Raw genomic sequence first — 25,347 nt, 5'->3', positions numbered from 1 at the left:
GACCACCCCCCACTCTCCCTACTTGCAGGGCCTTGACGGAAGCCTCGAGGCCCAAATCCGTCGTGCAGTCGACGGTCGACATCCTCTCCGATCCGGCGTCGAGTGTCAAAATTCGGTATGTCGACGTTGGGGTGGTGAAAGGGGTAAAATTATCAATATTTTGCAAAATTATGGCTTAGGCCAGGAACTCCGCAAAATGCTTCCGACCAGTATGGCGGAAAAAAACAATCTGAGGGTCCTAGACGTGTGAGGGATCACAGGTACAGGGGACGTCACACTAGGGATAGTATTACTGGCACGCCCTGTGTCGACGCCCATTTTCGAGTTTCAAAAAACTAATACTCAGCAGCTTCCACTAGATGTCGGCCTATGCACAGCATGTGATCTAAGCAGATTCCACAAGCCTCAGAAATATATATATATATATATATATATATATATATATATATATATATATATATATATATATATATATATATAAATAAATAAATAAACACACACACACACACACACACACACACACACACACATTCAGGCGTGTCCTATTCTCTAAAGCTTTTACAATACTTCCCGGGGCGAAAACATCTTGATCAAGATGAGTACTTTTGCCAGAAATTGTTTTTTTTTTGCCAACTTGGGTAGCCAGAGTCTTGATGTCCTGGCAAAGTTTTGTCGACAGGGAGGCTTTTTGAAAATTACAGCCTGGTGGAAGCTATTTACTTTTTCCATTTGGTTGCACTGAGATGTGGCCACTTTACTACAACAGTATCCATTTGCTGCATGAAAAGGAGCACAGTAGCTATGTAGGGTTTAAACCCTGATACTTGTCAATATATCTTTGTTGGCATCTTTGTCTGGGTTTCATGGTGCAATGACCAATTTGCATTTGTGAGCTCAAAAGATTCCCTGCTTGAATGAAATCTTGTTTTTGCTGGGTGATTTTTGCCACTTCACATCTTGTGTTTATGCGTGCCCACAATGTTGAAGTGAGGACAGCAGTTTCTCATTGGAAGGCCATTGAAACTTTGTAAAGGGCACAGGTGGCAATTGGAGTGTTAGGGTCAATTCCATCCCTTTTGTATAACTGGAGACCCTAAGCCAATCGGCAGAACATACCTGGAACTACATGAGAGTAGATGAAGAGGAGAACACTGAAGATCCTCTCTGGAGGCTCTAGTACAGACTCTGAAGGCAACACGTTTTCGCTCAGTTTAAAGGAATCATGCTTCAGGAATATCTTCCAACAAATTGTGCAGTAACAGCCGATTCATCCTCCACTGCAGCTCCAGTGTGCTTACCCGATGCACCTGACCGGGTGGATCAACCGAACAGATAGAGATACTGATAAGGCCAGACATCTGCAGTGGTTCTTCTCGTTTATTTTATTTTTAGCATTTGTGTAACACCCAGACCTAAGGGTATCACATCGTTTGTACACTTGGATACAGTAGTAAAGATGTGGACACAAGCAGATCTACTAGCCTGTTCCAAATTGTCAGTATGGTCTCTTCACACTGATGTGCCTTGATAGGCAAAACAAGGGTGGTCAGCAAGAGCTATTTGACCTAGTCTGCAGTTAAGTGGGCTCTTTGAGGATTCCTGGTTTTCTGATCCCTACCATTAGAAAACCAAACATTGAAACTGTTAGGTAACAATTTGCGGGACAAAACATCCCTTGGTATTAGGTAACCCACCTTTTAATATAGGCCTGTACTACAAAAGTGGGTAGTGTGACTGAGCAGTCAGGCTTATCTTAACAGGGGTAATGTGAGCTGTACAATTAAATCAGTAAATCGAGGTATACAATTAAACACAAAGTTATATAATAAATATTTATTTATACACAAAGATATTTAAAGCATTCTTTAAAAAAGCAGTAACCAGCCGTATCATTAATCCCAAATTAGGATTCAATTCAAAAAGTGAATAAAGGAAGTGAGTAATTCATTCATGTGTTACACATTTTCCAACACCCAGAGGTGCCGTCATTTGAAGTCAGTATAACACTTATTTTATATCACCTTTGCAGTACTGAGTTATTAAAAGGTAGGAAAGGTTAGGGTTAGCTCAAAGCAGACTGGTATTCTATAAAAACAGTTAGATTCTCCCAAAGGGCAGCAGGCAGTCTTTTATCCCAGCATTAAGAGTGCTCAACAATTAAAACCTTTAAAAAGGAACAAGCTTTATTGCTTTAGTCACGCAAAATCCTATTTCCATTTCTCCTCAAGCGCAACCTAGGTATTGATTGTGGATTTCTTTTCTCCGTTTTCATCAATGGATGCGGCCCCTACTCTTTCTTCACTACTGGTTGCCACTTTCTAACTGTGCCCGAAACTTCTCTCCCAAATGGTGAAACATGCAACACTGTATTCTCATGCCACAGACTTCTGGCGATTCACCCCCTTTACCTGCTCCATCTCCCATCAATATGCTCCTTGATTCATCTACCAGCCGGATCTGTACTGCACATTACCTTGCACTCAAGAGGACCAGGAGTCAGCAGCACACCCATCAACAAGGATGCTCAGCATCAACTTTTCCAGTTATGTTCAAAAGTCGCAAGTAAGATTTGGATGAATGGCACGAGTCCCCAGAGTTATGGGTTGGGGTTCGAGTCCAGCCCACCAATCACCACCAATGCCCATTCAAAGCAGCAAAACTCCACTTAAACTGACACACACAATAGAGATCTAGGTATCTGGGCGAAGCCATGTAGCCTTAACAGTCCGGGAAGCCTTTCAAAGGCAAGCTCAAAGGCAAAATTGCCAAATTATCTGTTCCCGCTGTGAGAACTAGCAAAGAAAATGGCAAATTTGCATGGCTTTTTAAACCCCCATGCTGCCTTTTGCTTCTCTTTAGGGAGCAAACGGCCATCATTGTGGTAATAAGACCACACTGTGGTGTAACCAAGCTACAAATCATAGTTCATACAGGCCTGCAAATGTCCCAAACGTTCTATTAGGGGGTTTACCCAGGAATAAAATAGCATATTTTACAGTACCCTTTTTCTCTGGCAACTATACGGAATATCCAGGACAGAACACCAAATGGCAGTTACAGCCCTCAAAGAAACTGGAAAAATCCGAAAATGTTGAGTGCACCAAAAGCCAGGAGAAATACTGGGGTGTGGAAAGTAAGGAGATGGGAGGACTGACTACCAAGGTTAACCAAGGACACCCAAAAAAGATTGCGGACTTAAATAAAAGACTATACAATTATTCTTCCGGTGCATTTGTAGATTTGTTTTGGGTGACAGACCTTCAACTCAAGCATAAAACTGTGCATATTTGCCTCGCCAGATTCCAGGAAAAGTTGCTTGCTCTTGCACACTCAATATGAGAAGAGAAGATAATTTATACATTATTAACTTTTGATTCATTATTTGTGATACGCAACATCACAACTGATTAAAGTGTTACAATTTTCTTTTTTTATCTTATATTGTGATGCAACCAATTTAGGTTTTTTTTCCACAAGCTTTCTTACATAAAATAATTCATCATACAATTCAATCATTTCAGTACAAATGATCCCTTTAAAAAAAAAAATGGAAAGAAGAAAATAAAATTCACGTAACAAAAATTAATCAAGATAAAAGTAAAGAATGAGTAAAACCTTTTAACAGTGGAGAAATTACCAAAATTCATGTGCAATGAATCCTGTATGCTGTAACACTCTTATAAGATTCAGTGTAAATTTAGTCCCATACCCAGACATTATTATTTCCCAAAAAGCACTTGATGAAAGACGGTCGATAGACCTGAGTAACCCAAGTATTCAACCCTGAGGTCCCAAGTTCCCCTGCAGAATGTCAATATATTCTCAATCGTCTGATCTCTCGGGTCTGTACATTCGGGGCACAAAGTCCGAGACCCTTCTGTTAATCCCCATTTGGCCAAAACAGAGCCCGTTTTAATCAGGTTCAGACTAGGGATGTAACGGTATAACGGTATACCGTTAAAGATACCGTGAACCACTCAATTAAACAATAATAACCGTCACATTGTTTATACCGGTATACCGTTTATACTGTTAAGTGTGCTTCTCAATCTGATTTGGAAAGTCTGCAGTAAGCAAGTGCTGCACAGTCTTGGTCTTGCACTGTTGGATGTGCCATCTGCCAAGTAGTTTCAGTTGGAGCAGTTTTTAAAGCCATTCCATAAACCACATGTGTCTGACACAAAATCAATATGTTAGCAAAAGGAAGAATAAATAGTGCCAAGAAGGAAAAAGGCTTTACTTTTGGTTGGCAGCTTTGGGGTCTATATATTTATAATGGACAATGGGGGATTTCCCTGGTTCTATCATTGAATTTACATATAATAAGTCGCACTACGAAATTCACTCATCTCTGTGGGTATTCCCTGCTGCCATACCAAAGGGTAACATGTCTGTGATTACTGAACACCTTTTGGCCCACAAGTAAACTAAAGGTTGTAACGTAAAGAGAATGTGCGTGTGTGTATGCGCACAAGCGTATACTACCATCTGCCTCCATTGATCTGTGACATGCAGGTTATAAAGATGGCAACATGTTCATCTTCACCAGTAGCCAGTGAGGGAGCTAAAAGCCTAAATGACCACTTAAGAAAAGCTATTCAGTTTGCTTTGCCACTCTCAGCAGGGCTCCCCCCTCCCCCTCTCCACACGTGTGTTGTATTTGGTGGAAGCAAGGGGTGACATTTCAGTGGAAAGTATGTTGAAAAGCCCAATTCTGGCCCTGGGTGCCTGGTTTTGTTTGTGATGATAAATCTGACAAGTTATGACCTTTTAGAAAATATTTGTTAAGATTGGTTAACTCCACCTGCTATACTGCGATAACCATGATATACCGTCATTTGGCAAGAAGGTTATTGTACCGTCATAAAACTAATACCGTGACACCCCTAGTTCAGACGTACGCTCAGGAAATTCTGCCTTCCTTTTATATCTGGAAACTTCGTTAGATACCTAGGAACGTAACACTACTTTTTGCCGTACTTAAAGAAAGATACGGGAATCTAAGAAGCCCTCACGATATCCGATGTTATCCAGTCTCTCACCGGGAGTGCTTTCTTAACCTTCAAAGGGTTAGTGATCAATGTGGGATTGTCTTGCTCACAACAGACCAGTATCTCATCTGCCATTTTCTTGAGTTCCCTTAAAGTAAAGGAAGAGTCTGAGTTCAAGTGATCCAAGAGATCTTCATAAAGCGTATTTGTCATGGCACCATGATGGATCTAAAAAAAAAGAAAGCAATTTCCAATCAACTAGTGTCTTAAGGGATCTTAAGCCTAGCTCATACCTTAGTGTTATCATCTGGAGGCTTTTGGGCAAGCCCAGTACTTGTTTCCAGATGGTGGCTTCTACTTTTTGCCAATGAATGGACCAGAGAAGGGGTTTAGCTTCGATTCCATAAAGTAACACTGGAATCATTTTTTTGCCACTTAGAACTTTATTATTGGTAAAATAGAAAATTTGCAATAAAGGCCTAAGATATTCATTTGAGCTATCAACTGCGTGCATTTCGCCAATATTTCTGCATACTGCGTCCCAATTGTAGGAACCACGTGCAAAGTATATCCAAGGTATACTACTTCCTTAACCACAGGGATTAACCGACCACCCACTGTCCAGGAGAACCGGACTCCTCGGACACCCTTTTCCACAAAGATTACAACCCTCGATTTCTCCATGTTAACGGCTAGATCGTTTCCTTTCATGTATAGGTCAAGTGCTCTCAGAAGTCTTTGCAGACCAACTGGTGTCCTGTCTAAAAAGACAATATCGTCCGCGTAGATGAGCCACTTGATAGCCAGGGAACCCACCTTAATACTTGCCAATGAGGAGGACTCGATTGCCTGACTAAAATCTCCCAGGTGGAATTTAAAGAGAAATGGAGCCACCATACAACCGTGTCTGACCCCGTTTATATTTATGTAATCTGACAGATGACCGTCCAGATTAAGTCTGTCTCTGGATGCATTGCCTTCATGAAGACTTACAACAACATTTATCAATGTTTTTTCAGCGGCCCCTTCTGCTCCAGCTTAGACCAAAGCCTATGACGGTTAACCAAATCGAAGGCACTCGACAAGTCAATGAACGTTCCATAAAGTCTAACTGCATTGTTTTTATCTTTATTATTTGTTAATGAGGCAAGTATTACGCCATTCAATGATGTTGAGTGACCTCTTCTGAAACCTGTCCGTTTGGGGAGTATGTTACTTTCTTTTGCCCACGTTTCAAGTTCTCTTAGTACGAGACTGGTGAACAATCTGCTCTCCACGTCTAATAACGTGATTGGCCTATAACTAAAATCTATCTAGATGAAGATTTGTTGATCAAATCTAGAATGTCTCCTTTATCAATTCTTAGCCCCCATTTTCCTCCACGCCCTTTGAAGGTTGCCTCTGCTCGTGGTTTTTGATATTTTTCTCCAAAATAATTCAACCAACTCAACTCTGGTACATTATTCATTTGAACGACCTTTCGGTCAGTTTTAAGGTTATTGATGAGTGACCAGAAATTGCACGTAGAGTTTTTACTCGAGGCACGCAGCATTGCTTCACTGTCATTCTGCAGTAGCTCCTCTTAGTGATGTCTGGACCAACTCCTATAGTTTTTTTAAAATTGTTTTTGTTGCTGCGACAAGACCTAATTTATTTCGTGCCTCCTTCCTTGCTATTCTTAATTGTCTGCGCGTTTCACACTTTTTTGCCCATATTCCTTCGTCGAAACTGTTTATACACACACACACAGACAACCCCTCTGCATGTTCTGTGGGCAATCTATAGAGCATATAAAGTCATGGAAGGTAAGCGAATTATAGTTTTTTGTCTAGGACTTCAGGAAACGTCCAATCAGAGTTTGTCCAGACCATCATTAAGGTGAGCTCCGTCTCTGTGATATTTAACTAGACGTTTTTCTGGGCTTTAACAACCACCGGGTTGTCCCATACATCTACTGTGTTTCTGGTATGCCAACTTATTTGTCACTTATGGTCGCTTGTACCCCCCCTCCTCAATTGAGAAATGTGTACATTTCACAAACCAAATAGCAGATAGAAAAACAATCCAAGGTTGATTCTGTGTTCCCCATCCCCCCCCCGCAAGTAGTGGCCGGAGGGACGTCCCCTTCTATCGAACCATTCAGAAGCTTTAGGTCCCAATCGTTAAAGAAACGTAACCACCTTCTGCCATTTGCTGTTATATCCTTCCTTATTCTTTCTGCACCTTTATGATTAATTCGACTGCATTTTGAATTTAGAGCCCCCGCTGCAAAAATGAATGCCTCTGGATGAGACAACCTGACTTCCCTAAGGACAACTGACACTGAATCAAGATATTCCAGCATTCTCTGTTTATTGGTTTTCTAGACAGCCTATTTGCTTCAATTGTGAGCCATAGTCTTGGAGCAGCATAGGGAGCAGACACTTTTGGCAACTGCCCATTGCCAAAGTCTGGGCTTCAGGGGATTCCATTCTCACTGGAGGAATAATAGTCCCATCTTCCTCTACTCCTTTGTATTGATCAGGCTTCTTGATCTCAGGTTTGGATGAAGAATCTTCTCCTTTGCCCTGTATGGGTTCTATCCGAGTTGCTGGTATTCCTGCATGGCCTCCTGCCTTTTGTCGTGAGATGTTGAATATTGGTGCAATCCTTAAGCCAATATCTCTCTGTATTGGTGCTTTTGTATGATTTGTCATGGTTGAAATATCGGCGCCAATTTAAGCAACTTCCCTGTTATCTTTGATCTAGCTGCATCCTGTTGGTATGGGGGGTTTCTGCACTTTTTCTTGACACCTCTCTTCTTCCGTCTGCGTACCAGTAGTTGCTTTGTCCATTTGTTCCCCACCTGACTTTGTTGATACTTTTCCTTTTTTTTTTTTCTCTTTTTGGTTCTGCTTCATTGAGTTTTCTGTCCCAGGGATTCAGTTTCTGGCACGTTTATTTCCTCCTCAATTGAGCTTTCAGGCTTTTTTCCGTGACCTGTGATCCCCATAACAAAATTGTTGACGTTAGATTTTTTTTTTTATTTTTGACACCTTCATATTTTTAATCTTCTTGTCTGCACCTAAACTTGGATGTTTTTTGGTTGTGCTTTTGATTTTTTCGCCTTTCTCTTCTCTGTGTTTGATATGTGTGATCCTCTTCAAGGGTGTCGTATCGCGTTCTCTTCCTCTGCTGATCTCAATTATTTCTCGGGTTTCAGGCAACAGTTCTATTGTTTGGTCTGCAACCTGTGCTAAACGACAGAATTCTTCCATGACAGACTCGGATAGGGGGGTGTCGTCCACTGATGTACTAGGGCATGGTAAAGCTTCATCACTTTTGGTTTCCTTTTCCTGGTGTTTAACTATGTAATTGGTCTAGAACGGAGATGGGACAAGGAATACTTGAGCTCCTGGTCTTCCTTCAGCAGTGAAGTTAGTAGACCTTTTATTTCCATCAACTCTCCAATTTTTTTAGAAAATATGTCTGCCATCTTCGTCAACGTGGGCAATACTGAGCAGTTAATACGTTGATTTGACCCACAACGGTAAATTTAAATTGCCCATTTTCTTTCGTCATTTCCATAAGAATCCCAGTGTGGATCTGAATGTCCCTTTTCAGTAGTTCAAACACCTTCACAAGCGAGTTGAGTACAAAGTTCAAGTCTGGTAAAGTTGGATCCCCACCCCTTTGAGTCTTGGCTCACACTACCCAAAGCAACACTTGACCTGTAGACTGGTTGACTTTGTTTTAATTCTTCAGAGGCAGCCGACTACCTTGAGTTTAGCCTGTCTCCTTGGTGCAATGGATTTTGGTTTAAGTTGAGACAAATGGTTGGTGGTCCTTGAAAGATCAATGACTGACCCCGACAGTTCAAGTTGCCCATTTTCCGCCATCAAGAAAGACGATCAATAGTGCTTTTAATGTTTGTAGATGATAAAGTGAAGTCCTATGGCCTTGTGGGTGGAGGATTTTCCGTTTCCTCCCTCCGGCTCTCTTCGGTTGGACTATTAATGGGCGATTCTTGATGGATTTGAACCTCCACTTGATTGAGACCACCCGGTGAAATAATGGGTTTCGGTAGACCAATTTTGTCTGTGTGTGGATTTCTCCATGTATGAGCCGTCCCATTAAGGAGCCCCAAGATCATCAGTAAATGGTCCACTTCTTAGATTGTAGCGATTTGACATTTTATGGATGTACGAGATTTCTGTAAAAAGTGCTGTGGCGTTTTACACAAGACAAGCCTAATATTGCTGGCTTTGATAGGCATGCTGGGTAGATTTTTACTCAGTTCCAGTAACTCGTTTTTAGATACCTACGCGGCAACATGCAGGTAAGGCAGGATCAAAGGAGAACAGTCTCCGACAGTCTCCAGTGTTTCTACCGCTGCCTCTTCTATCATTTGTTATGCAGTTGATAGTTGGAGGCTAACCGCGAGATGCACACCCTCTTGTGTACTCCGGGCTGTGTGCTCAGCCTTTGGATCTAAGGATGTCTGCCATGCACTCCTACCAGAAGTGTAAATGAGCGTGTGCGTTTAGTTTAATAGTCAGGAGGGCTTACCGTGGTTGATCTGGTCAGCTCCCCGGACAACAATGTTCACAAGTGATTTCCGGATATTTCTGTTCTCCCGCGCCACCAGAGCCAAACAGCAGCAAAACAGCACAAGGGATTCACAAAAAGCACCGACAATTACACCGCGGCCGGGCTTCACGCCACAAGGGTCAGGGATGCTGCTTTTTAACTTTCTGCTTTTTGGGGTGCGTGGCTTGGGCCTCCCAAGTCCTTAAAGGCACATGGCACAATGCTGTTAGTTCGCATTCAGGATTCCAATATTTCCTCGGCCTTCAGTAAGTGTGACAGTCTCTGCAGTCTGTACTCCAATTCCACCAGAACCAGCAGCAAAACAGCACAAGGGATTCACAAAAAGCACCGCCCTTGACACTGCGGCCAGAATTGGATTTATTAATACAATCAGATAGGGCACCCAAGACCTACACAGCACACATAACCACCTTGCCTTCAACTGCACACAAATGTAAGATAGATATATATATATATATATATATATATATATATATATATATATATATATATATTGGGGAGCAAGTAGGGGGCAGTCTTTGGTGGAAAATGTAGCTTTGTGTATGTTATGGAGAATTATACTTTCTGTGCTCATTCCCTTCAACCTTAGAGACACCCAGCTCTTTTGCTGGACTTAGAACTCCTGAATTTTAACCCAGGAGTGGGCGAGACCTTTTTCTCACACCCTCATGTGTGGGTATATAACCTAATGTAGATTTTATGGTGTTTTCAGCGTTTTTGGAGTCTGAAACTTCATAGGCATCTGCTTTTTGTATGGTGACTGACACACAGCACCTTCAGTGCAGTGTCAGAGAAATCGTTTTAGATTTCTCACAAGGTTTAAATACCTTTTTCTTGCGTGAATTACAGTTCCCAAGAATAGTAAAGTGAAATTGACTTTACTAAGCTTTTCTCTTTGTAGGTTGAGCCCACACCATCTTATGTGCAGTGCTGGGGGTTACCTAGTAGCCCCCTATCCTACATTTGCATGCAACATTTTTATGTTAAACTCGCTACTTTAAATGGCTGGTGGCAGTAGTTTACTTTTTCCTACCATTGTGCTTTACTACCGCAGACTGAACCCTCAGCTGCAGTCAGCATCCATGAGTGATCATTTTGTCAAAATGACCCGTCTTCTTTTTTCACCATTTTCTGTTTGTGAGGTCTTTCTTGGGTTTTACTCTGTGTGTTGACAGATCTGAGCCCTTTCTTTGTCTTGCCTTTGGCAGGCTTCAGCCCTGAAGCCTGCCTCCGGCTCCAGTGTGTCTGAAAGGACAGGATGGGAGGAAGGGTCCCGAAACTCCCTTGTCCTTTGTCTCTAGGAAGGCCTGAATGCAACCAGTTCTGATTGGCTGGCCGACTGTCCTGAAATGTGCATGAATGAAGAACCCTGCTTAAAAGCCGAGGGTTGTGGGACTATAGGCAGAGTCGACCACTGGGAGAATCAACCAACAAAGAAACTGTGAACAAATCTTGCTGCAATCTTCTGGACCTTTGAATTGACTAGTGAAGCTCTGCTGCTGTGCTGAACTCCTTTTAAAAGGTAGACAGAGCAGCTCCGGATGGAACTTCTCCCCCTGGTATAGTGGGATCAACTAACCCCGAGACAAACTCCACTGGACCATCACCCCCCAACTTGCTGTGGATCTCTGTTGCTTCGAAAGCCCAATGCCAGAGGTCGAGTATCCGTAGTAGAGTGAAACGTCTGAAGCGGTAATGAATCCGGCTAGAAGCTCCAGGAGTCTAAGGACCCTCCAGAAGCAGGACGACCAGATCCCGAGTCCCCTCACCAGAGTGCAGGACCCAAGGAGTGAAGGAAGCCCAACTGTGTCCGAGATCCACAACAGTGCTGTTTGCTAAGCGTGCAAAACTCGAAGTGCTGCTGAACCAAAAAGAGCCCGTAGCTGCAAACAACCTCCCAAGTACCGCCGCAGGAGCCCTCCAGACGTCCTGCCTTTGTTCTCACGACTGAAGCTCAGGAACAAGGGTATGCACCACTGTGGCAAGACAATCCAGCTGGACCAATCTTCATCAAACCAGAGGTACCGTTTAAGCTTGGGGTATTTACCTCATTGTCTTTTAGCTGCGCTTTTCTCAGTTGAGAATTGCAGTTGCTTACCTTTTAGCGTTCATTCCAGATCTCTTTTCACAGGCTTAACAGCTTGTGACCCTACAAGTGATTTTTCTACAAACTCTCTAACTTTGTGCAAGACTTTTTTTTAAAGAAGTACCTCAGATCCATAGACTGCGCTCCAATTAACTTTGGCTGCCCTGGCTCCCTGAAGACTCTTCTGGTCCATTGACTTTGATACCGTTTGCCCCTCATGGGTGGTAGCTTGTTGTAGACTTACTGCTGGGAACGGCTCATCTAGATTTGATTGGAAGATTTAGTTGTTCCCACATATACTGAGAAACTGTCTAACCTTTGTCCTTCACTAACCTTTCCTTTCTGCAACCTCAGAATCTGCAAAGAATAACTAGTGCGATATATAAATGTTATTTCCTTTTGATTCAATTCACCTCTGGGTGTAGGAATGGTATAAGCAGAATATCCAAACATTATCCAGTAACTTATTATTCTGAAAAATAATTTAAAGTATATTTACATTGTTACATGAATTGCCTTTTTAAATAACGCTCATTTAAAAATCGATGTTAAATAAATAAATATTTATAACTGAAACCTTGAGTCTAAGTGTTACTTGGCTACTTGGATTTATGGATTTCACTTGGTCAGCTCTACAGCTCACATTTACCCCTCTTGAGATAGGCCGGGCTGCTCAGTCACACTACCAACTTGCGTAGTGCAGACCTATACCAAAAGGTGGGTTACCTAATACCAAGCAGATACGAGTTGTGTAGTCTCACACAGTGTGAACAATCCTTACCCAACACTGGTGCCAGGCGATGGGATTGACGTAAAGTGGTTCCATTGACTATCTTTTCTACTTGTGCCCAAATCGGTGGGGGGGCTTGGGGGAGCTGTCATACAGGACCAATTAATTATAGGCAAACTCAAAAGACCAGAGACTGCCATCCCAGGTGCCAAGGAAGAATACTGAAACATTGGGTAGCCCTAAGACTGCCACACGAGGCTGATGGCCTGGAAGAATACAGACAGTTTTGTGGAGATCAAGTATGAGCAGGAAGAGAGAAAAATAAGGACAAAGACCTTTTGAGCCAAGTTATCAGGGATGTGGCCTGAGAGAATCTAGAGACATTGGGGAGGGAATCAGAAAACAACCACCATTCTCAATACTAGACAAAAGGGCCTTATAGACTCTTCTGGGTCAAGGTTATGTTACCCATATATAAAAGTGGGAGGGACAGACCATAGGTAGATTAGGGTTTGGAATGAGGACTGTTTCTTTTGTTGTAAGACATGCCGACAACTACCCTTTTATTATTTTGCTTTGCTAGGGTAAATTATCATTGTAGAAGTGGGGCTAGGACAGGCTTTATTTAATGGAAGCTCTAGGTTGCCAACATCACCTCTTGCAAGTCTCATGGGTCGGACTTACCATAATAGAATGGGTCTAAGCAGGAAACCCTGGAACTGGGTCAAATCTTATCCGACCAATTGGACCCAACAAATATCACTCCTGCAATTCCAATCCTCCATAGGATTTATCACTTGTGGAGTACCCCTGTGATCATCCCCGAGCCAACTTTTTAATTTGCATTTAAAACCTCTGGAGAAAGTGGGTCTATGGATGTCCTTAAACAGTCTGCAAGTCAATCCAAAAATAATTGCGATCAAGATCTGTAAAAACAACCCAATACGTGCATCTCTAGCATGTGATTTTCTGGGCCAGAGAGCAATTGAGAGCACTACCATCAGGCCACCCTCTCGAGGTCCCTGTCCTTCACCAGCAACATCCGTTAGTAACCTGGGTGTCTGGCTTGACACTGGTATTACTCTAGACAAATCCAAATTAATAACTGCTTTTTTCCATCTTAAGTCGTTAAAAAAAAAAATCCCTTGATTACTTCACCTTTCCAGCAAGAATACAACTTCAGGAGGCCTTCATCGCTAGCTGTATTGCTGCAATACTATATATCTTGGCCTGCCAAAGAAAAAGCTTTTTCAAACAATTCAGAATGCTGCAGCCAGACTTAGTTCATTTTACCAGGTAGGCTCACATCTCCCGTCCTTGAGGATTTGCACTGGTTGCATGCAAAAGGGACACACTTCACAAAGCTTTGTACAGTGCATAAAGCTTTTTACCATAAGGTCCAGCCTTTATTCCTAATCGCTTGATCGGTACACGCCTAGCAAAGAAATACAATCGGCTTTAACTACTGAAAGTGCTGACATCCTTTAGCCGATTGGCACTTAAACTATGTAATAACATCCCAATTAAGTTGTGGTGAATGTCGAACTATGAATTCAGACATCGCCTGAAGATCTGGTTGTTTCAGAGTGTTCACCCAGCCTTGAGGGCACAGGTTTTCCAATGTGGCAGTGCCTTGACGCCTCCCTTTAAGCAAGTAGTGCCGTCTACAAATGCATTGACTGCCTACCTGTAGTTCTTGCCAATGCATCTAATAACACCAGTATCCGCTCTGGACTCAAATGCCTCTATACTCACAGTAAGACTAATGTAGAGACTGGCGGGGATTCTTTCTTTACGGACCCCACCAAACAATCCCTCCTTTAAGATTTACGGTACAACAAACATGTTTGGGTGGTCCTTTGTCGTTTCAAGTTTAACACTTACTGACTAAAACTTTAGAAGCCTTTGCATTGTTTGTAGATCATCAATTTAGGTAGAAGTTTTATACTTCTTCCACATAGTTTTTTGGTAGAAAAAATATATATCTTTTATTCGACTTTAGAGAAACATTGAAACATCTTATTCCTAGTGCATTATTACTGGTTTAAAGTGCATTTAAAGTAAAAAATGTCTGTTTTTACATTAAAACGTCGAATATTTCTATGATCGAGAGAAACAATACTAAAACATATAACACTTATTTGTATTGGAAAATACACTTTTTTATACTCTTTCATATGTCCTTCAAGCATACAATCTCTACTTTCATCATTCGTTCAATTCACCCAACACGACACCTACAAAGAGACCTGTGTGCAGAGCACATGATACTTTCCGGTTCGCATACCTCAAATATAGCTGGAAAGCTGTTCAGCATTTTCCCTCTCCTAACTAACACAAGCTACCCATAAGTGAGCGATACACGACAGATGCAGTCTTCAAACATATCCATTCCATTTCAGTAGGTTCAATATTATAGCAGCCCCAAGCTTTCCAACCTCCCTTTCTTGCTTCAAATCTGAACATTCTCAACTTTTGGCCCGGTACATTCTTTTTAGAACTTGGAACCATTGTACGTGCAAATGCAGGGGATTCACGTAAAAGCAACTTTTCAAACTATGTACATATGACAGGTTAATGATTATGCCATGTAAAATGCCATCACATAACACTACCCCCCCTTTCTTTCAGATCCACCCAAGCACCTGCAAACAGCCGAGGTGCATGCTATGAATCCTATAAACCTAATAGCTCCGAGCCAAACACAAGCAATCACTCACCTCCTGCATTGTCCACATGCAGGCAGCGCTTGCCATTGGCTAGGAGTGAGTGGAAATATTGAGACCCTACAGAACCCAACAGCAGAAGACTGAAGAATGTGGATCTGGCAAATTCAGGTGTACATAGCTAAAAACACTAAGGAAAAAACTAAGGAAAAAACCTCTGGATATATACAAAAACAACGTGGCGCCTCAGTCACTCCCTCATTGGTCGGGGGGGTAAAAGAACAACATTTTTTTTTAAACTGTAAGCTACATGTCTTGCTAGGCGTTTCTCTTAACAGAAGATTCCCAGCTCGATGACTGGGAATTATTTTACGCTTGTCAATCTATGCAAGCTGAAATGCTAGAGAACCGATTGGTCTCTGGAAGCGTCCCGTTACAAATTGTGTATCTGCCCTGAATTGTCTAAAAATACAAATAGAATTTGTTACTTAAATACAGCTATATCCGAGCAAGTACATTAAAGCATGAGCGATGTGCCGACTGAAGCGTTTGCATAAAAGATTAAAATAGGGGTCAAAATTAGGATTGGTTGACCAGGAACAAAAATCAGCATCTGGCTATCTGGCATCACCCTTTAGGCAGGAGCCACATCTAGGGAACCAGGAGCTAGTGCATAGTGCATGAGATGCAAACTAACTGGTTGTCCATTGTCTATTATATATTATGCAATATGCTTTAATTGTCCCTTAGGTGTGTCCTTTATTCTCTTTTATACACATTCCCAAACCTACAAAGTTATTACATAGCTATGTTTGAATGGCACCACTTGCCTGAGGAGTCACTAGTAGCTCCTAGAAGCTCTTGGTTTCAAGCTAACTAGGTGCTAAATAGTTTCAAGCTCCTGGCAATTTCGAACACTAAAGTATGACCAACTCATAGGCAAACGCCGGCCCCCACCAAACGTCCACGCTCTGGCCCCAACACTATCTGCATCCCCCAGGCGCAAGAAGGCCGCTTGTGAATCCGTGGCAGAAGAACGCCAAGGACCACATGAAGATCATCTGAAAGATGCTGCCGTATTACTGTGTGAGGTAAGCCCCCCTCCCCCTGGGCTGCACAGTGCTTACTGATCGCTAGTTAACAGTTGCTGCTGGGCTTCCCTGAATAAAGTCTACTGAATGCAGGCACTGCTGTGCACGACTATCCATCTCTTCACCTAGTATCCACTTTGCCCAATACTCGACTCGCATATACTGCGAAGGACAGAGCCCTCTCCAAAATGGCCCACATGCATTACAGCACTGGAGTGCTCTTGAGTTACACCACGTTGCCATAGTGACTGGCTGCCCGGCATCTAAAGCCAGCGAATCAGGGAGCCGGCAGGAAAACGCCAGCCTCCACCAAAGGCCCGCGCTCAAGGCCCGCGCTCAAGGCCCGCGCTCAAGGCCCGCGCTCAAGGCCCGCGCTCAAGGCCCGCGCTCAAGGCCCGCGCTCAAGGCCCGCGCTCAAGGCCCGCGCTCAAGGCCCGCGCTCAAGGCCCGCGCTCAAGGCCCGCGCCTGAGCCCATCTCCGCCTGGAGTAGTATCCTGTGACAACCTGCCCTAACTTATCCAGCCCACAGCATATACAGAGCCCTACCGGTAAGCCAGTACATTCAGCCTGAGGCGTGTCCCTCTGAGCCTAGCTTGGACGCCCGTACCGACCTCTCCTACCCAAGACTTGTGTCCCAACACAATCCCGCTCGACAGCAGCGTTACCCAGCCTACACCATCTTAACGAAACAGAGCTCCCTAATTATGCCCAGACTGGAAACCGTTCAATGCGCTCCCACCTGAACCCTCCCCTGCTCTGTACACCTCGACAGTGTTTTCCTTCCCGCTGCCTTCACTGAAGACTCTACCAGCCACCTTCCCTTATGTCAGCACACCCCTGTTCCACCTTTACATCGCATTTCAAGATGCAGACTTTTGCTGAACCCGTCTTACAGCCAGTTCTCCAGCCATGCTATATATTGCTCTATTGTACTTATCCTGTATGTATTATCATTCCCGCTGTTATAATGCAAATCACAATGTACGTGGTTAGCCTTTGTTGACCCGTTGCATATGGTGGCCGATTGCAGATTGTTGCCAGACTGTCAACCTTGATGTATCCTGCTCACTAGTTTTAAATCCAGAGCACTATGTATTTGGGGTACCGCAAATCTGCTATTCATGCAACATTGCACTCTCCATTAGATATAAACCATCTACTGTACTTCGGTTTTTGCCAGAGTGCTGCATCCTGATCCCCACTGTTAAACCAGATCACACTGTCTGTAGGTTGCTGTGTAAATGCCAATCATGCCACACTTCAATCGCCAGCGTTAATCCACTGCATACGGCTCAATGGATGCAGCTAAAACGCTAACCATGCTGCATTTTGCTCGCTAGTGCTAACATCAAGCACACTGCATTTTGTTTTTGGTGCTAGAATTCAAAGCTTACTGCACCCTATGTGTTAGTGTCAATCCTGAGCATACCACATTTTGCCTGGTGCTAGCTCTCAAACCCTGGTCCATCTTTTTTGATCGCTGGTGCCTTTCCAGGGCATATTATACAGTGACTGCTGTTATAACCCAAAACATGCTGTATGCAACTAGCCATTGTTAATCTAATTCACACTGTATTTTGGTCTACTGCTTGAACCCAACTTTTGCCCAATAGCATGATTATTATGCAGGCGACCGCCGATAGCCTCATCACAGACCATAACTTGGCTAGACCACTGCCCTACATGGCAGGCACCTTCATTCAGCTTGGCAATGTCCCTGCTCGACTTGGGTGTCCCAGTCACCACCCTCTCCCCTGCCAAACACCCTTCCTACCGAAAGCATCCCCCTTCCCACAAAGCAACTTGGCCCTGCCATACCTTACCAATTATCTCCCGGCCTACAGGAGCAATAGGACCCAAAAACCTAATGAATCCCCTTAGAAACACCCCTTCCACCAGACCCACTAGCTCACCAGGATCTAGTGCCCAATGCCTAGGAACATCACGACTGAAACGGCTTAGCTCAAAAATTCCAAGATCTGTTCTCTCCACCACCCACCCCATCATGGGGCCAATAGGCTCTTGAGATTATCCGCACGAAACTACCTGCAGCTTCCCCCGCCCACCGCTCAAGGGCCTACAACCCCTGACCCCCCACCCCCCACGGCGACCAGAACGCCACCGAGCCTAAGGTGCAGATCCCCGTCACCTCCACACGACAGTGCGACCAGGATCCCACTTGACCCCAAGGTGCAGACCCTCTACAGCTCCCCTGCCGCCACCCCTACAGATCTGCCCTTGCCCCATCTAAAGCCCTTGCCCCCCCTCTAGAGCCCAACACCAACCTTAAAGGCCCATGCTGAATGACCTAGACATAAATGACTTCCTCCTGAACCAACAGCTAGACTTTATAGTCGTCGCAGAAACTTGGCTACATCAAGCCTCTGGCCCCCTACTAAACGTTGCCATCCTTCCCGACTACACCATCCTTAGGGCCGACCGCCAAGATACCACAGGAGGAGGGGTAGCTATTATAGCCAAAGCCATACTGCAGTTCAGATCCTGCACACTAGACCCAATAGCTGGCTAAAAACTCCTCCTACTCAAACTCATAGCCAACCCCAAAACTACCATCAACTTCCTTATCTTTCTGACGCGGCTGCGTCCGTGCAAGCAACAAGCTGTTTGTGACAGTATTTTCAATACCACGTCACAAATCTATCATTAAGACTCTGCCAGTTGTGACTGCCGAACACACCCACTGCAGCCGGAAGGTTCTCTTCTTGACCTTCACTGCATTGGCGCAAAGAAGCAGGGTAAATTATGTACCCTGTGGCAAACAATGGTGACTGAGCATCACCTTGTGCTTTTTCGCTTTTAGAAGACTGTCCTGATGAAAGTGGTGCCACCCAAATATATACCACTGAAACCGGTAGACAGCGGATATTACGTGGTGGAGGCTACAAACTTGCTCTACCTGTACCATGAACAACCTGTTATATGTGTTTTATGTCTGTCCCACGCTACATCCTACTATCTAGTACCTTTCTAGGACGGGCAATGTTTGTCTTCATCTTAAAAAAGCAAGCTCACCTATACTAAGGAGTACCGTCTGCAGCATATCAGTTACAATCTGCAGCAGTGCCTTGAGTTTCCTTACTATTTCTTAATCCTGAGCTACCCTGGGATGGCCCGAATAGTCTATGGGATATTAAAGTACTGTTGACCCAGAGTAGACTATCTGGCCCCTTGTTTCCAGTCCTAGGTGTAAACTCTGTTTTAACACCCGCATTGCTTGCCCTTAGTCCTCTTATGAGGCTCACAGTGACCTGGGATATACAGGAGTTTAACAATTTCTATATTGTTATGGTTTTTAAAAACGGTCTTCTCTTCGCCTTCTTTTCCTGTCCCCGTTTTTGTAAGCTCTGTACCAGCGTCTTCTAAGGAAAGTTTTTTTCCTACGATTGGGTTTAGAGAGGGACAGAAAGGGTTTTTTCCATCTATCTTTCTGTCTGTCTCCCTTATTGACCCAGTATCTCACTGGTCACTGTACATGCGCCTGTCACTTCTTTTGAGGGATTTCCGCATTGTCCTTTTTGTAACTACATACAGTTGTGTGTTGCCCTCCTTTTTGTGTTAAAACATTGGCCTGTTAGGGCTTCACTCTACATTGTACCTCTAGTGCCCCCTTGGTTAGAACTATAGGTGGCATTAACCCTGGATTCAATGACCAACTGGACCAGACAGCTACTGCATTTTACAAGGCCTTACAAGAAATGCAGTTTACCCAAATTGTTAACTCACGCACCTATTCCACAGGTAGAATCCTGGATTGGATCCCAACATTAAATATGAATGTAACTATAGAATCTATTTCCAAAATCATTTGGTCAGATCACTACTTAATAAGCTTCAATATTTTGACACTGAATACTCAGGGTGTACCTCAACCCTCACCATGCCCCATTACTATAAGAAATACCCGCAAACCAAATCAGAAAATCTCATCCCTGTTTTGTCCAATTCCCTTGAGGCCCACACAATATCCAACACCAACCACGATAGTATCTCCTTGATCTACCACAACTGTCTGAAATCAACCATTGATGCAGTAGCCCCACTCTCCTCTAAAATGCCCTGCAATACCAAACAAAGTAACTTTTCGTTCAATGAAGAGCTCACTGTTGTTCGTCTCACTAAAAGAGCGTTAGAGCATTTACATAAAAAGAGCCCGACCAAGGCCACTACCAATGCACTCTTGGTAGCCAATAAAAGCTACAAATCAGCAGTCATAGCTCACAAAGCGAATTCCCCAAATACGCACATAAACAACGCCTCCTCTAACAGCAAAGAATTATTTGCTATACTCAGAGTTGGAAGGCCCCATCCCTTCTACCATCCGCATTAACTCAAGCAAAGCCTGGTGCACCCCTATCCAGAATGCACTAACCTCCAAAATCCTCAAATTACATGAGAAAATACTAGCTAAAAGAAAACTACCGGCCAGTAAAAGTATGCCCTCCCTTGCAAACATTGCTGGCCCCGGCAAAACAGCACCCCATTCAACTTCATCATTGTAGCCCAAGACCAAGTTGTAAACATCTCTATGCTGAAACCATCCAATTGCAAAGGAGACCGCTTCCTCGCTCACCTAGTCAAACTCTGTGCCCCCACTTTAGTTCCCATAATTACCAACTTCATAAATTCCTCCTTCACGTCCAACTTGTTACCCGCAAGTATCAAAGCTGCCTAGGTAACCCCACTCGTGAAGAAACCCTCCTTGGACCCTGCTATACCTACCAATTACCGACCCAGAACTACGATTTCATTCCTGCTAAGACCAAGATTCCATTCCTGCTAAAATTAGTTGACAAAATTGCCTACACGCAAGTCCAAGAGTATCTAGAAAGCAACTTTTTGTTAGGAGACAATCAGGATTCCGGCCCAAGCACAGTACAGAAACGGCCTTACTAGACCTCAAAATCCAGATGGACACCATAAGAGACTCTGGGAAACTGTGCATCCTCCTCTTACTCGATCTGTCGGCTCCATTTGATTTGATGGACCATGGTAAGGTATGTAATGCGCTGTCAAAAAAATGTCATCTCTTCAGAAGCCACCGCGTGGGTAAAGTCATTCCTATCTGACCGCACTTCAAGAGTATCCATTGGCGATGAGGCTGCTGACCCCATCCCAGTACCCCTTGGAGTCTCGCAAGGATCCTGCCTTTTTGCGGCACTGGATTCCATGGGGGTTATCTACACCAATTTTGCTGGTGATACTCAGATCCTAATCCCCACCAGGGATGACCATGAACAAGATCCCGCTGCCATTAACAAGATATATGCCATCATTCAAAACTGAATGGCTACTAATAGTCTGTGCCTCAATGATGAAAAAACTGAGATCCTCATTGTAGGTACCGCCACGTGATTGAAAACTTTGCACCCCGACTACCATGCCATTACTATCGATGGAACACTGATACCAGTACTTAAACAGTTCACAACATTAGGCGTCTAGCTTGATTCTAACCTTACCATGACTAAACACATTAGTGCACTCTTCCTCTACCGCCTACACAGCCAAACTCATTGCTCTTAGCCCCCAACTTCTCACCCCACACAATTGCCTCACACTAGCGCACGCCCTAATACTATCCAAGCTGGATTATTGCAACATCCTCCTGTTAGGAACCACAAGACTAATCTGGATAAACTGCAATTGCTGCAAAACAAAGCCTCACGGGCAGCCTTTGGATTAAAAAGAAGTGACCATATCTTCACATTAGGAGAGGCGCACACTGGTCACCCATAAAAACGAGCATATTATTCAAGTCCCTAATCACTCACAAATGTATTCCCAATGATGCCCCCACTTACCTCAATAACAGTGTTACCCAAAAAAAAGGTCAACTATACCCCTTAGATCAGGCTCTAGCGCACACCTCTTCATCCCAAGATTCAAGAGCTCCAGGGCGGGGGTGCCAGCTTCCCAGCCGTGGCAACGAAGATCTAGAACTCCCTCCCATTGCACATCAGAAATGAGCTCTCCAACCATCGTTTCAAGAGCCTTATCAAAGCTTGGCTAGTCAACCAATTCTAACCAATATGACCACAACCTGAAATGTTTAGGCCGTGTCTGGAACTATTATTTCGCCCGAACTGTGTTGCCTGTATGACAACAAAATGATGCAACTAATCCTACGTGTATTGTAGATTCCTCTGTATCCCGATAAGTAAATCCTGTATAACCTACGCTGTGATACCGCCAGGTTTGGGCATGTAACAAATGCAAGCAATAAATAAAACTCGTTTTTGCTTAAACAAAAATAGATTACTTACAGTTTGTAGCATTTTGGAGTGTCCCGGCTGTGAATCGAATAACCTTCGCTCAATCGTGTATCAGAAGCAACCAGTGCAAAGTCTTCTCCAGCCAATGCCAACACAGTGCTTAAATTGAGGAAAAGGGAAAGAAGATTTACTACGATATATAAACTAGAAAGTGATAACCACACAAATTGAACATGCTTCTCAATGAAAGTAATTATCAATTAAACTGACAATTCTAGGTTTTACGTTGGACACAAAGTTGATCTCGAAGCAGAACTCCAATTCAAATTGAGCTAGGTCAAAGAACATCTTGCTATACAGAGAGTGGTGCAAACATTGAGGTTGTAGGGCAGTTTCGAAGGAGAGGATGAAAGCAAAAAGGTCCTAGTGGGGAGCAGGAACTGGTTCCGAAGTTAGTGAAAGGACAACTAAACAATCTACGAGGGCCAAGAACCTGAAGTTTGGGAGGTGCAGGGGAGAATTCTGTAATGAAAATAGGGGAGGGGGAATCTTTAAAAATAGGTGCATGTTAAGCAGAGGAATTTTTATTTGATTCAGTGTCATGACAGGAGGCAAGAGGACTTCTTGCCAAGGGGGTGGTGTCTATTGTCAGATTAGCAGTCAGTCTACCATTGTTGTATATATGTTCCCTCTTTAAGACTGTCGGACTGGTTTTTCACAATGCCAGTGTACAGGGCATTTGCGTAAACAAGCCTGGCTTTCTAAGGTGCGAGTGAAGTTAAAGAAAAGAACGACTACTGCTTTCGTGAGTGTGGGACATGTTAAAGCCACAGTCCAGGATAACTCCTAGCGTCTTAGTGATGGGGGGGGCTCATACGTCATATGAAAGCTTACTCATGGAGTTACAAGCTAATTTATCAAAACAGAAGCAAAATCTTTATTTTAATGCCATTCGGTTTAAGCCTACTGCCATCTTTCCATTTCTCCAACAGACTCGGGTTTCCACACCATACGGAAAACAATCTGGAGAGCCACTTATACGCAGCTAGATCTGTTATCACCACGAAAGTGAAAAGAGTGGCTAAGGTCTTGTACCAAACCCATTAGAGGAAACAAATAAGTTAGGCATTTGACACTGGTGGAATCGGCCAATACATCAGCTCTAAAAGAGAACACAGTTGGACTCATGGCTCTGTTGTAGAAAAGGTTAAGACCCACTTGAGGCTTTTTGGTGATCACATGCCACAGAAAAAGGGGGGGTTGTATAGAATGAGGAGCAGCACAGTGTATACAGCAACTAATATATTCAAATAGGACACAGCACCTTAATCAGCAAGACCATGGCAAGATTTGAAACAGGACTGGGGTCTTAAATTCAGTTTGTCTCTATGAAGCACTGACCTGAGAATTACAAGATATCTAATGCCAAAGTCACCTAGGTTCCACCCGGCAACTGAAAAGGCAGCAAATGCCACTGGAGAATTGATTGCAACTGGTTGTCAGGCTCTCATGAAGGGATAACGCATCATGCTTTACTGTGGATCAACGTTCACTCTCAATGCCAGTAAATATCAAAAGCGTGAATATACACGGTTTTAAAAGGGGACAGCACAAGACACTACAACAAAATTATAGACTTTCTGCAGCTCACATTCCCTTCATGATAAGGATAACTATCCAAAACCACATATCAAAATCAGACAGATTAAGGGCCTGTGCATCAACACAGGTGAATGTGTGTGCCGATTGCTGCATTGAAAAGGATGGAAAGTTTACGAATGGGGAGGGAGGAGTGGAATGTGTGTAAATTAGAGGGGGGCGGTGAGTGGCGAGTAGGAGCAGTGCTTATAGAAGAGCAAGAAAATGCAGTACTGCCCACTTCCCTGGGTATCTTTAAGAGGTTTGCTCTGATGTGCTATAATTTCACACAACGAAGGTTACCACTTCAGTAACGCGAATGGTCAGGTCTAACAACTCGGCGATCTTGTTATGTCAACATGCCAGCCTGCACATGTGAAGGAAGGTCTACACAACTCACCAAAACCCTACCTGTTGGGCCAAACGGTGCTCGCCAAAAGCAAGGAAAAGATCGATTGAACAAATACGGATCTAAAAATAACACATGCACTCATGCAGGACCAGAGACCAACGCTTGCGGAAGGTCTTTTGGTCCAAGACAGATACCCTGCGCCTACACTCTCCAGCCATAACTGTACAACTCATCTTCCCCACAACATTAGGCCATTAAGCTATGCCAGCCTAACAGAAATTGTTCCTGACATCATAAACTTCCAAACGCTCATATCACCTTACAAACTACAAATCCCAGACAGGCCAGAGATTGAAAAAATGCTACAACACTAATCCACCACACCCTACCAATAGAACTCACTTCACTGCCCCTGTAGACCGACCAATAGCAGGATATCCCTGTAGCAGTCCAGTTCGTCAGTGGTCACTCCACTCAAGACCATCCCCACACAAACGTATTGGAGACATCGGAGGGGCGTTTTTAAATTCCTTCTACCACAACTAGATAATTTTACTCTACATCTTGGACACTGACATTTCCACACTCTGGTGGCAACGAAAGGGCATGGTCCACAGCCAAGGAAGGGAACCATGGATTTAAAGTTGAAGACAAAACGTTTGCCATTATGTGGCCACTGGCTAGAACATTCCATATTGTCAAGTGGGCACAAACAAACTACAGTAATCAGACAGAGAGCGCGAGTTTCAAGAGCTATTTGTTTGCTATAAAACGGAAATGCAGTTTTGCTAGGAAAGTGACCGAGCTCTCTTCTAATAAGTAATCTGACATTTTCAAAAATGACAGGTAAGGAACCAAATGAGAAATGGCATCCTTTTGGGAGACTATGATAAAATATATGATGGGGAATGTAATGTAAATATGTTCAGAAAGAGCCTAACCCAATACGTGAAATGTCTTTGGGACAGG

The 25,347-nt window shown here is 43.6% G+C and overlaps 1 protein-coding gene across 1 annotated transcript in view; it reads right to left on the bottom strand.

Annotated features, from left to right (window-relative positions):
* The window catches only part of PSMB1 (proteasome 20S subunit beta 1), a 163,150-nt gene that overhangs the window by 85,849 nt on the left and 51,954 nt on the right, over nucleotides 1–25,347 (bottom strand). The window contains exon 2 of the mRNA XM_069606903.1: nucleotides 22,440–22,547. Within this exon, the coding sequence (XP_069463004.1) occupies nucleotides 22,440–22,547 (108 nt within the window). The remainder of the gene's footprint in view (nucleotides 1–22,439; nucleotides 22,548–25,347) is intronic.

This window comes from Ambystoma mexicanum, chromosome 4p (genome assembly GCF_040938575.1).
Source record: "Ambystoma mexicanum isolate Mex_15411 chromosome 4p, UKY_AmexF1_1, whole genome shotgun sequence".
In the NCBI taxonomy this organism is placed as follows: domain Eukaryota; kingdom Metazoa; phylum Chordata; class Amphibia; order Caudata; family Ambystomatidae; genus Ambystoma; species Ambystoma mexicanum.
This window is presented reverse-complemented; position numbering and strand designations above follow the sequence as displayed.